A 12,645-nucleotide genomic window follows, 5' to 3' on the forward strand; every position below is an offset into this window, starting at 1 on the left:
AGTGCCCGACAGACCATATCAGAAAGTGGGCGCTGACCTGTTTGTCTGTGCAGGGAAAGATTATATAGTAGTAACAGACTACCGCTCTCTTTTGTAGACTGCCCATGACAACAGCGGAGGCTGTGACAACATACATGAAAGCCATTTTCGCCAGACATGAGGTGCCGGGTGAGGTCTTTACAGATAATGGACCGCAATTCTCCAACGAGAGCTTTAGACGCTTTGCTGAAGAATGGAGCTCTGTGCATCCAACATCAAGTCCCCATTATAAACAGTCAAATGGGTTAGTAGGAAAATCAGTTCAGATGGTGAAGAGGCTGCTGTGCAAAACAGGTCTGTGGAGATGATTTCTAGCAGAGCTGCTTGTGTACCGCAGAACGCCGCTGGAGTGTGGCATGTCGCCAGCTAGACTCCTCATGGGACGTCGGCTGAGATCAAACCTGCCCAATCAGGAGAGACTGCTGAAAACTCAGGATGGGGAGAAGGTAAAGAGGTTCAAGGAACAGCAGAAAGCAAAGCAGAAGTTCTGCTACGACAGAGGAACAAAGAGCTTAACTGACCTGCACATTGGTGACCAGGTGAAGCTCGAAGACAAAACAAACACATGGCAACCATTCTCAATGAAGGTCAGCCAAGGTCATACATAGTTCAGACTGAAGATGGAGCAGTGCTGAGTCTGCTGACACGGAATCGGCGTGACGTCATGGGACCAGTTAAAGCGGAACAGAGGACTGATGATGCTGCTGGACAACCTCCATACTCAGAGAATCCATTATCTGAGGCACCATCTCCGGTGCAAGAACAACCCCTCAAAAGATCACCAAGGAATGTGACACCACCAGAGAGACTCACTGAACATATTTAGAACAATAATTTTGCCTTTTTTAATTTTACTGTTTTTGGAACTGGGAAGTTGGGGGGTGGCTGGGGGTCGGGTTGCCACGTTTAATGCAGAAACATAAAGGACACTTACCATAGTGGGGACTTGCCACAACCACAATGTGCCAAGTGACGCACCAGTGGTGGAAAATCATAACTTAAACCATGGTCTCAAAAAGTATTACGATACATACTTAATATTTGAAGTACTTTATTATCAATGGACATAAAAATAAGCTGAATGAAATTTTTTTCAGTTATATTAGTAATGAAATTAGGGTTGACAGACAAAGTCCATCACTTTATATGAAAACCTAAGGTGTATAACACTTAAATTTAATTTATCTTCAGGATATACATTGTTAACTCATCCCTATCCTATTAACTATAAATAAGATAAATGCATCAACACTCAAACGATCATTAAAAAAAATCAACAATTCCTTTTTAGTCCTTTGTGTTCTGCTTCTCCACAAATGAAAGAACCCAAAAGAAATTTTCCGTGCAAATAACGTGAAACAGTAAAAGATCCGTCTGGATTTTCCATGAACTTCTCTCTTCCATGAACAGTCAACAGTCCAACAGAGTTCTTTTGTCTGCGTGGAACAGCAGACCACGATTACAGGGCCAGCGTTTCTCTTTCTCATTTTGTGTGTTACGTCCTTCTCCAGGTGTATTTCTTGTCGCTCCCTGCAGCACTGAGTGTCTGTTTGTCTTTCAGAATACTGGAGTAAAACCCTGAAGAGGAGTGCTCAAAGCTGAGAGTGATCATGGGCTCACTCCTCATGAGTTCCACTGAGCACCTGTTCCTGCTGTCACTGCATTTGTTGGCCAGTCTGGAAAAGATCCTTCCCACATATCCAGTGGGTGCTGGGAAGCTGTGGCTGTGGCTGATGATGGTCAGCATGTAACTCAACACAGGTGGTGGAATCTCTGAAGTAAGACCCGAGAGCAGTCCAGGTTTGAATAAGCCGGGAGATAGCCGGCTAAATTGAGGGATAGCCATCTCAGTGGAGCATGTCACAGAATTCCCTGAACGCCACATCACAAAATTGACAAAACTCTTTGAGGGATTCCCTTCATTTAGCAGATGTGGAGATGTGGCCATAGGCCATCAGCAGAATGTTTTCCACATCTCCAGTGAGCTGGTAGAGAGCATGCTTTACTGTGTTGTGTCTAATATGGGCAGGGCAGCTAGCTTGCAACAATCTTTTTGTTTTTTCTTCAGGTTGGTGAAGACAGAGTTGTGGATGCCGTAATTTACAGATGTATTGTCTGCACAAAATGCTGTAACTTGATCTGATGGTAAAAGCCAGATTTCTCAAGGGATCGTTGTCTGCCATCTATAATCGCAGCAGCTGACTCATCTGCATTCTCCCTGAAATCCATCATTTTGTTGCAGGTCCCACTTTCTGACCTGAAGCATTGCACATAAAGGGTTAACGTCTTCCTGTTTCCCTTATTTGATGCATCAGCCTGTATTGAGAACGGGACTGGTGAGCCTGATGTTAAGGCATCAACAACATCGGCCACCGCCTCTGCAGCCAGGACATCTTTGACCAACGCTTCTGCCATTGTTCTCCTGAGAGACATTTTCTGTCCAGTTTTTGAGTCTCGTAGAATCTTTTGATTGAGCTTGTGTAAGCAGTCAGCAGTGTTATAGCTAAGGTTGTGTTTAACTGTATGATACACACACTTTAACTCGGCTGAGACCTAGAGGGGAAGAAATCAATGAAATTAAATAATTGTAAAGGATGGTATGAACACAGGTTTTGGCTAAAATATTTGTCATTCTTTGCCGTTGTCATGCATTTTTACATACATTTTTAAACATATGTAAAGTAATTAAATTAATGTCTTTGTATTCATTCATCCATTCATTCAGTTTTATAGTATTGCCTACTGTTAATCCATTAGTATTTAAAGATGCAATTTTCCAGATCGGTTTATCATAACACATCAAAGTTGTTTATTTTCTTGACATGGAGACTATATTTTGATTCATGTATTAAATAAATGCTCATGTCTGTGGTGTTAAACCTCAACCTTAATAAACAAATGACATCATAATGACATCATAACATAACAGCCTAATGTTAGAAAAGAGGCCAGTTTATGGCACAGACACCTAATTCAGAAAGACAGTCGGTCCCCAGTAGAAAGTCATGGGCGTGATTCAGTTACATGTAATGTACATACATCTAATGTTATCTGCTAATGAATAGGCAGCCGCATATGAAATCGAACGTAATTATCATCATACAATCACAGAGGAGATAAAAAGCCGACATGAGCATATCAGCCTCAGGAGATGCTAGGGGGACGCTGAGCTTCATCAGAGGGGTAACGGGGGAAGCTGTTGACATTTCTGACCGACTTTCCACCCTCCACTAAGAGACTCGCCTGTCTCTGCTTCTGATTGGCTCAGATCTTGCATGTCTTACCCAATCACTAGCGCCTTAGATACCAACAAATATATCCAATGGTATTTTCATGCAAAATGTGGATGAGATGATGCTGCGTTCATCACAACTAAAATACGGCACAATCCACGTCCCAGATTAATTGAAAAGGGACACACAATTTAACTGTCAAGTTCGGGATGATTCCGTATTCTAAGGGACGTGTGGCAACCCTAGCTAGGGGGCAAGACCTACCCCCCCACCTCCCTGTAGATCTGCCCCTGCTGCTTAGAGAATAACCAGCAGGTGGAATGTAGAAAGCAGAGATGGTTAACATTCAGGCCTGTTACTGTACTGTAACACTGTGTTACTGTACTGTGCTGTAACACTGTAATACTGTGTTACTGTACTGTAACACTGTAATACTGTGTTACTGTACTGTAACACTGTAATACTGTGTTACTGTACTGTGCTGTAACACTGTGTTACTGTACTGTGCTGTAACACTGTAACACTGTGTTACTCTACTGTAATACTGTGTTACTGTACTGTGCTGTAACACTGTAATACTATGATGCCGTATTGGATTTGCTTGCCTGCCTTATTGAATCTGAAGCCCCCCTTCCCCACAAATCATCAAATCGATGCCCAGAAGTGCTACATACAGAATCAACACCCCCACATCGGTGGTTTCACATAAATTTGTTCTTGCTTGATCTCTCAGATTTTGCTTTGCTCCTTACTTTTGCATGTGATATATGTTGGACGTGTCCATTTTAACCTCGTTTCACCTCATTATTGATTTGTTTATTCCTCTTTTGTTTCCTGTTTGGATGGTTGTTTGTTTTATCGTTATTATTTTTTGTCCCTCTCTCTCCGCATCGCAATGGTGCCATGCTTGCTCTTTCCATGCACACCGTGTGACATCATCCTGATCTGACCAATCAGCTGTTGGTGAAGGGGGTCAGTGCGAGTCTAATAGCTCAGAGGGTTGTCCCAGCCCTTATCGCACTCTCCGATGACCCTGAAATGTCCACTCCTGCCTCGTTCCTCCCAGCCTGCCCTCCCCACCTTGGTCCATGACTTTCCAGGAAGTACCTCACTGTCTGTGCAAGGAGCTTGTGGCAGTGAGAAGTGGCTAATGCTAACGTGCTAACATGACAGCTGTAACTTAATCCGGGATGGACGCTTGCTGACCCTGTGAACCCAGAGCAGCTGTCGTCTACGTACCAAACGGGAAACACGGTCCTGTATTCAGAGGCTGCTTTTCGGTAATTATCACATCTATTCAGGGTGGTCATGTTTACCCGGAAATGCGAGAGTATTTACCCCCTCATATCACCACATTGCTCTATCTGGGCACTTCGACAGACAGAGTACTGGGGGACGAAGGATCCGCTGCCGCCTGCAGGTGGCGCTATTCCTGGGAAGCCGAGGCAGGGAGGAGGCTATGCTAAGCTAAGACATGCTAACATCGAGCTCAGGCTGAGATCCTCACTGCCCCCACGTGCTCGATTCATCGCATGATTAGGCTCCAGGCTCATCCTCTGGCCCCCTCCCCCCTCCACCCCCTGTGAAAGGAATTTGGCAGAAGTCGAAGAGTTTAAGAGTCTGACAAACTTTATTACCGTTACCAAAGCTTTGGGGAACAGTCACTCAGCAGTCTTTCATGGGTCTTGTGACCAGCTCCCCGAACAACAGGTGGATACATCTTTTATAGGCAAAAAAGTTGCAACACATCAGCAAAGAATTGCGACATATCAGCATATTAATTATTAAGCATCTTGTGATCAATAGGGGGAGGTGACTGGGCAGTGGAAATTAGTCTGTGGTCACCTTGCTATTGGTGATCATCAGGGCAGGGGCGGCTGAGTGGTAGAATTTAGGCTGTGGTTCCCCTGTTATCAGTGACCATCAGGACAACACCAGAGTTAACCTTCCCTGCAGCCGTCACCTGAGGCTGTTATCGCCCTTGCATCTCACTTGTCCCTCAAGCCCCCCCTCCCCGTGGCTATTTATATTGTTTTATGCTGCAACAGCTAACTTCTCAAACTTAGATCTATACCTTAGTTTGGGCCTCTTGCGACATACTAGTTCCGCACTTTAAGCATTGCAGCCTGCTACAGAATTATTGCACCATGTATCAGAGTCATAAAACAGTAAGTCATGAAACAGTAATTATACAATTGTATATAATTAGTTAACAGTTATAACATAAATGGTAACATAAGTTTCATTATTAATTGCTTATTGCATTGATACATGATTTGAATAATATTGATTAATGTTTTAAAAGCATAGAGCATAGTATCAATTTTTTTTCCACACTCTTCGGAATAGCGACGGAAGACTGACAGATGAGGCAAATGCGCTTCGAATATGACATTGTGGAAAACAAACAGTCCCCCCCGCATTCCATATGGAAGTGGTAGGTTTTTGGCTTCTTACTTGGTCCAGCTCCCCCATTCATTTTTATACCCTTTCTTAAGTTTAATAGAAATAATTCGGAGGCTAACTAGGTGACGCGGCCGCATGCTGGAGTTTGGCAGCAGCTGGCGCGGTTGAACGCGTCACCCATCCTCTATTTTTTATGCCATACAATCTACCCAGACTACCTTTGCGATCGACCAGTGAGGGGGGTAAGGGTGCCTGTCCGACGGGGGCGTAACCAGACCTTTCACAGCGGGGTGGGGGTGGCGAGAGTGGGTGGGCACCTGCCCCTTCTGCCCGACGGGGGCGTAACCAGGCCTTTCACAGCGGGGTGGGGGTGGCGAGAGTGGGTGGGCACCTGCCCCTTCTGCCCGACGGGGGCGTAACCAGGCCATTCACAGCGGGGTGGGGGTGGCGAGAGTGGGTGGGCACCTGCCCCTTCTGCCCGACGGGGGCGTAACCAGGCCTTTCACAGCGGGGTGGGGGTGGCGAGAGTGGGTGGGCACCTGCCCCTTCTGCCCGACGGGGGCGTAACCAGGCCATTCACGGTGGGGTGGGGGTGGCGAGAGTGGGTGGGCACCAGCCCCTTCTGTCCGACGGGGGCGTAACCAGGCCATTCACGGTGGGGTGGGGGTGGCGAGAGTGGGTGGGCACCGGCCCCTTCTGTCCGAGGGGGGCGGAACCAGACCTTTCACAGAGTGGGGTGGGGGTGGCGAGAGTGGGTGGGCACCGGCCCCTTCTGCCCGACGGGGGCGGATCCAGACCTTTCACAGTGGGGTGGGGGTGGCGAGAGTGGGTGGGCACCTGCCCCTTCTGTCCGACGGGGGCATAACCAGGCCATTCACGGTGGGGTGGGGGTGGCGAGAGTGGGCGGGCACCGGCCCCTTCTGTTCGACGGGGGCGGAACCAGACCTTTCACGGTGGGGTGGGGGTGGCGAGAGTGGGCGGGCACCGGCCCCTTCTGTCCGACGGGGGCGGAACCAGACCTTTCACGGTGGGGTGGGGGTGGCGAGAGTGGGCGGGCACCTGCCCCTTCTGTCCGACGGGGGCGTAACCAGGCCATTCACGGTGGGGTGGGGGTGGCGAGAGTGGGCGGGCACCGGCCCCTTCTGTTCGACGGGGGCGGAACCAGACCTTTCACGGTGGGGTGGGGGTGGCGAGAGTGGGCGGGCACCGGCCCCTTCTGCCCGACGGGGGCGTACCCAGGCCTTTCACGGAGGGGTGGGGGTGGCGAGAGTGGGCGGGCACCGGCCCCTTCTGCCCGACGGGGGCGTAACCAGACCTTTCACAGAGTGGGGTGGGGGTGGCGAGAGTGGGTGGGCACCGGCCCTTTCTGTCCGACGGGGGCGTAACCAGACCTTTCACAGAGTGGGGTGGGGGTGGCGAGAGTGGGCGGGCACCGGCCCCTTCTGCCCGACGGGGGCGTAACCAGACCTTTCACAGTACGGTGGGGGTAGCACGAGTGGGTGGGCACCGGCCCCTTCTGTCCGACGGGGGCATAACCAGACCTTTCACAGTGGGGTGGGTTATTATTTGGTAACAACAAATTTCATTATTTAATCAAATAAATTAATAAAAAATTTATTTACTTTAATCCACTGAACCAGGGCAGTAACTGGATATTATAATATTTTCCAATGATTATTGTTTCTGTTATGTCTCCACTTAAATGGTTATTTACACTGATTTACTGTAATTGTGTCAGTAGTAAAGTGAATTAATTTAATTTAATCCACCAGACTGTGGTGTCATTATGTTACTCAGTTATGCTTTGGGTGACGCTGAAGCAGGACATTAATAGGACAGAACAGAAAGCCTTTATTGTCATTGTACAGGGAGGAAATACAGTAAATAGACATAAATATATAAAATGTACATATACAGGGGAGGGGGAAAGCCCCCCCACTCATCAGGATTACATTTAGTTACATTTTAGTCAGAGAGAAAAGCTATAAAATTATATTTTTGTTGTTTATTCAGCTCACTGAACACAGACATTTATTTTAGTCAAACATACATTTCAGAGTGAAAATGATTATAAAGGTTAAAAAGCAGAGATTCTACCTTTTTGCCAGCAGAACCAGCAACTAGGGATGCACCGAAATGAAATTCTTGGCCGAAGGCCGAATACCGAACGCGGTGTTTCGCATTTTTTTCCGTTTATTTTGCCAATTTTTTCACCATTACAATAATTAAATAGTAAAAATTTGCTTTTTACTATTTTGTGTTGCTTTTCAGAGAAATAAATCAAAAAACAAAAATACAATTTCAAAATATTTAACACTGAACATTTTTTTTAACATTCTAGCAGATATTATACAAACAAAGCACAATATAACTTAAAATAAATAAATTAGTAAAATTTAGCAATTCAGCAGAACAGTGTATGCAAACGGCCGTTTTTGCCTCTTTCTCTGACACTTTAAAGTGCTTCCACACTGCTGACATGTTTGCTGCATAAAGCGCGCGCCTCTCACTCTACGCGGGTTACTATTTGATCGCGTCATTAAAAACGTCATTGTTCGGCAAAATTTATTCTGCCTTTTTACTTATTCGGCCGAACACCCAAAGTGCTTTTTTTGGCTATTTTCGGCCGAATAATTTCGGTTGCCGAACATTCGGTGCATCCCTACCAGCAACACGTCACAGTGACCATGAGGAGTCACTATCAACCCCAAACCCTGGATAGAGGGGCTCAGTGAATGAGGAGGTGAATCTGTACAGGGGGGTCAGTCCATCAGAGGAGACTCTGTAGAAGGACAGAGCACCAGCCCCCCAGTCCAGATACACTCCTACTCTGCGGGGGCCTGAGGGCTCTATGGGTATGTCAATGTATTTATTATTGTGACAGACATAGTATCCGTCAGGATTACAGTACAGACTCCATGACTTGTCATCGTCTCCAAGCAGACAGTCACTCTCTCCTTTCCTCTCGATCCCTTTATAAGTCACTGCTATCAGGGCTTCATATCCATCCCACTCAGCCTCCCAGTAACAGCGGCCAGTCAGACTCTCTCTGCACAGAACTTGGGGGTACATGTCGTCAAATCTCTCTGGATCAGGATATGGCTGCCACTCTGCCCCCCATGTCACCTTCCTGTTCCCCTCTGACAGAGACAGGTGTCTGTTTGCTGTGTTGGGGTCCAGCGTCAGCTGGCAGGAGTCTGTAGGCAGGAGGGAGAATTATTAATACCATCAGGCAGCCTGTACTTTATGTTTCTGTACAATATAAAAACAGCACAGCTTCCCCGAACGAAGCGGGAACTGAAGTTTATGAAATAGCTCAGGAAATGTCGGACGGCGCGCGACGCGGGCGGGAAGAGCCGCCAAAATGCGACGCGAGCTAAACTAACAGCTTAATTACGGGTAAATAAAATTACACAGCAGCGACATTCATCAGACACATTCATCACAAGCATATTTACCACAAAACGGCACCAGATATTTATATTAATACTAAAAGTCAGTGTCTTTCCTTCTAACCACTAAATCCGGCGCGTGCGGCGCCTTGCTGCTCTCCGTCTTTCTACAGGGAGTTTACCTTTGAAAATGGCCATCAATAACAGAATATTTAAGTAATATTATTACATATTTAAAGTGATATTCAATAAAGGTTTGGACCTGGATTCTGATACAAACTTCCGAAGACGATTCCGGTCTGAATGCATTTCACATGCATCGGCTTATTTCCGTGAAGCGTGTCATACTGTATCTGCTGATCAGGGAGAAACACTGCGGTGTCAAGCGGGGCGGAATATGTGCCGCGCAAAGTCGGCAAAATAATGATAATACCGTTTACAAACCATCAATAAAAGCGGATTAAACTACACAGATCGTGCATCATGAAAAACAGAAAGGTTATCTCATTAATTCAGAAAAACAGGATGATTGTTACATTAATTCGGAAAAGCAGAATTGACTGTTTTTCCGATTAATGCAATACGCTTCCATATTGATCCGCTTACCGCGCGTGTGACTCTAGATGCGGCGCCGCTGCCCTGAGGCGTGAGCCCCGCATCTCGCGCAGGCACGTGGCCGCTCTAATCTGTTAACATGGGCGCCGAGATGAAATTCGATATTTTCCACCGCACATCCAGTGTGTCCCGGGCGCAAATCTCTTTTAGCACAGTGGTTTGTGAAATCTTATTAATCATAAGCAAAGCCCTACATGATTGGCTGCCTCATTAATGTTTATGAGAGGGGCACTACCTGATTGGCCAGTGAACATCGACACGTGCTGCCTGTTTTTTCTGTCTAAGGCGGGGCTGCCCAAATCCAGTCCTGGGGGGCCGGCGCCCAGTGTAGCTTAGTTCTTTCCCTGTCCCACCATAAATGATTCAGTTCAAGTGCTGTGTGGTAATTAGCACAAGCAGTTGAATCCGGGGTGTTAAATGAGGGGAAACCCAAAAATGTGCAGGTCTCTGGCCCTCCAGGCCTGGATTTGGCCACCCCTGGTCTAAGGCATTCACTGCCCAATCAGGAATATACTCTCATGAATATTAAGGTCTGTTCCAGAACCACCATGTAAAAATGCAAATTCACATTTTGCACATGAGGAGAGAGTCCAGGATCACTGCCTATAGGTGCCGTCTTAGGACAATACTAACGAATCTCACACAGAAAACACACACACTCACAGCATGTGCAAAAAAGAACAAATGCAAAGGATTCTTTTTTTTATGAAATTAAAGATATACAACTACATCAGAATATATTTTAACCATGTTACACTCCCACACAAACGCAAAGATGATATGAGCAGCTATAAAAGTATTTGTAAAAAATATTTTTAAAAACGATTAAATGAATTGATAGTGTTTTTGGTGATGATTTTGATGTTTTATTTCTCTCATTTGGATGTTGTCTAAAATGACATACAGAAACTCACCTAAACACAAACATGGAAATCCATCTACACACAATGCAAAAAGCCACTCATCACAACAATAGTGTGAATACAACCATAACATAGTATTAATGGTATTATTAATAAAAACATGCAAACACACTTACATTTCTGTAAGCCTGGTCTGGTCCTGCACTCTCCACTGTGGTCCACACTATAGGAGAAGCAGAATGACATCGTGCTGCTTTATCCATTTATTTATTGGTGCCTCTTCTTCACATACATGCATAAGTATCTGTAGTGTATCAGACACACACTCTGTACTCACTTCAGCTTCTCCAGTTTACAGCTGGGATCCTCCAGTACAGCAGAGAGCAGCTTCACTCCTGAGTCTCCTGGGTGATTGTAGCTCAGGTCCAGCTCTCTCAGGTGTGAGGGGTTTGACCTCAGAGCTGAAGCCAGGGAAGAACAGCCTTCTTCTGTGACGCTACAGCCTGACAGCCTGCAGAGAGACAGAAAAAAACTCCCCAATAAATAAGATCACCTCACCATTACAAACATTACTTATAAGTAAAAGTTACTGCTGTAATAAATATTTCAATAATCACGTGAAATTAACACCTTCCGAACATTTTATTAGAACCTATACTCCTCAGAACAAGAACCAGATGCAGTTGATATAGAATTATTTTTAAATAATCTGGATTTATGTAATCTGTTATGTAATCTGGACCCATATTAATCAATGAAATAGCAGATACCCTTGATGCACCATTAACATCAGAAGAACTCCATAAGGTCCTCAACCAAATGCCTAACAACAAAGAGCCCAGACCGGATGGTTTCCCTGCAGAAACCTATAAACATTTTTGGGATGTATTATCTTCACTCTTCAATCACATGGACGCCCTCCTACGCATTTATATGAAAAAATCTTTGATCAAAAACATAAAATGACTGCATTATTATGTAGAAACAATGAATTTTATCAATAATATATTAAAATATATATTTTTATAATATATTAAAAAATGTATAATATATAAAAATATATATCAGTAATATATAAAAATATATATATACAGAATCCATGACTTGTCATTGAATCCAAGCTCACAGTAAAAAGGCCTTGCCGCCCTCCCACATGCGCAGACGCCCTTCCACGCGCGGACACTCTCCTACATGCAGACACTCTCCTACGCGCGCCTTGCCACTCTCGTATGCGCGGACGCCCTCCCACGCGCGAGGACACTCTCCTACGCTCGCGCCTCGCCGCCCTCGCATGCGCAGACGCCCTCACCAAACGAACTCAGACCCCTTTGAAACTAACCAAACTGAGACTACATCGGGAGGTGGTCTCAGTCCGGTTTGCTTTTAGTCTGCGTCACGGTTTGTTTAACTTGTGCATTATGAACACAAAGTGGTCCTGGCTTGCTTCGACAATTTTTACCCTTTAGCTTTGCCGTAGGCAGATCACGTGGTACTGTCCCGGGAAACAAGCAAAAATAATGGCTGCAAGTGTGGGACGCGGAATAGTTTGTTCAGAGGAGGAGACTATGGCGCTTCTAGACATTTGGAACGAAGAAAACATAAAACATCAACTATCTACAACACAAAGTAAAGGTCTGAGAGCTTTAAGACCTTGAAGTGTGAACAGCCCCATCTGAGCTGAAGTAAACCAGAAAGAGAACTGAGTCCCCTTTCAAATGAACTCGCATTGTGAACACAAAAAGAACTGAGTCCCCTTTCAAATGAACTCGCATTGTGAACACAAAAAGAACTGAGTCCCCTTTCAAATGAACTCGCATTGTGAACACAAAAAGAACTGAGTCCCCTTACAAATGAACTCGCATTGTGAACACAAAAAGAACTGACTTCCATTCCTGTTGGTCCACTTTTGGGACCACTTCTAGAGGTCTGAGTTTGGTTCCTTTAAAGAAGACTATATGTGAAAACACCCTTAGATACTCCTGCTTTATTTTGAAATCATTAGTTATTTTCTACCTTAGTATCTCCAGCATACAGTGTGAAATACCCAGTAATACTCACCTCAGTACCCGCAGTTTACAGTGTGGGATACCCAGTAAT

General features: G+C 45.5%; 2 protein-coding genes across 11 annotated transcripts in view; one reads left to right on the forward strand and one right to left on the reverse strand.

Moving 5' to 3' along the window:
• The window catches only part of LOC111846294 (protein NLRC3-like), a 303,153-nt gene that overhangs the window by 144,894 nt on the left and 145,614 nt on the right, over positions 1 to 12,645 (forward strand). The window lies entirely within an intron of this gene.
• LOC140577651 (protein NLRC3-like) overlaps positions 1 to 12,645 on the reverse strand; it is a 159,364-nt gene that overhangs the window by 116,747 nt on the left and 29,972 nt on the right. For 8 of the 10 annotated variants that reach the window (XR_011989996.1, XM_072710933.1, XM_072710932.1 and 5 more), the window contains one exon: positions 10,886 to 11,059. Coding sequence is in view for 9 of the 10 variants with exons in the window: in XM_072710933.1 (XP_072567034.1) it covers positions 10,886 to 11,059 (174 nt within the window). In the remaining variant the exon portion in view is untranslated. Of the gene's footprint in view, positions 1 to 7,505; positions 8,876 to 10,724; positions 10,772 to 10,885; positions 11,060 to 12,645 lie in introns of those variants that run through there. The other 2 variants (XM_072710937.1, XM_072710936.1) reach the window with 1 other exon arrangement.

This window comes from Paramormyrops kingsleyae, chromosome 4 (assembly GCF_048594095.1).
Source record: "Paramormyrops kingsleyae isolate MSU_618 chromosome 4, PKINGS_0.4, whole genome shotgun sequence".
NCBI classification, from domain to species: Eukaryota; Metazoa; Chordata; class Actinopteri; order Osteoglossiformes; family Mormyridae; genus Paramormyrops; species Paramormyrops kingsleyae.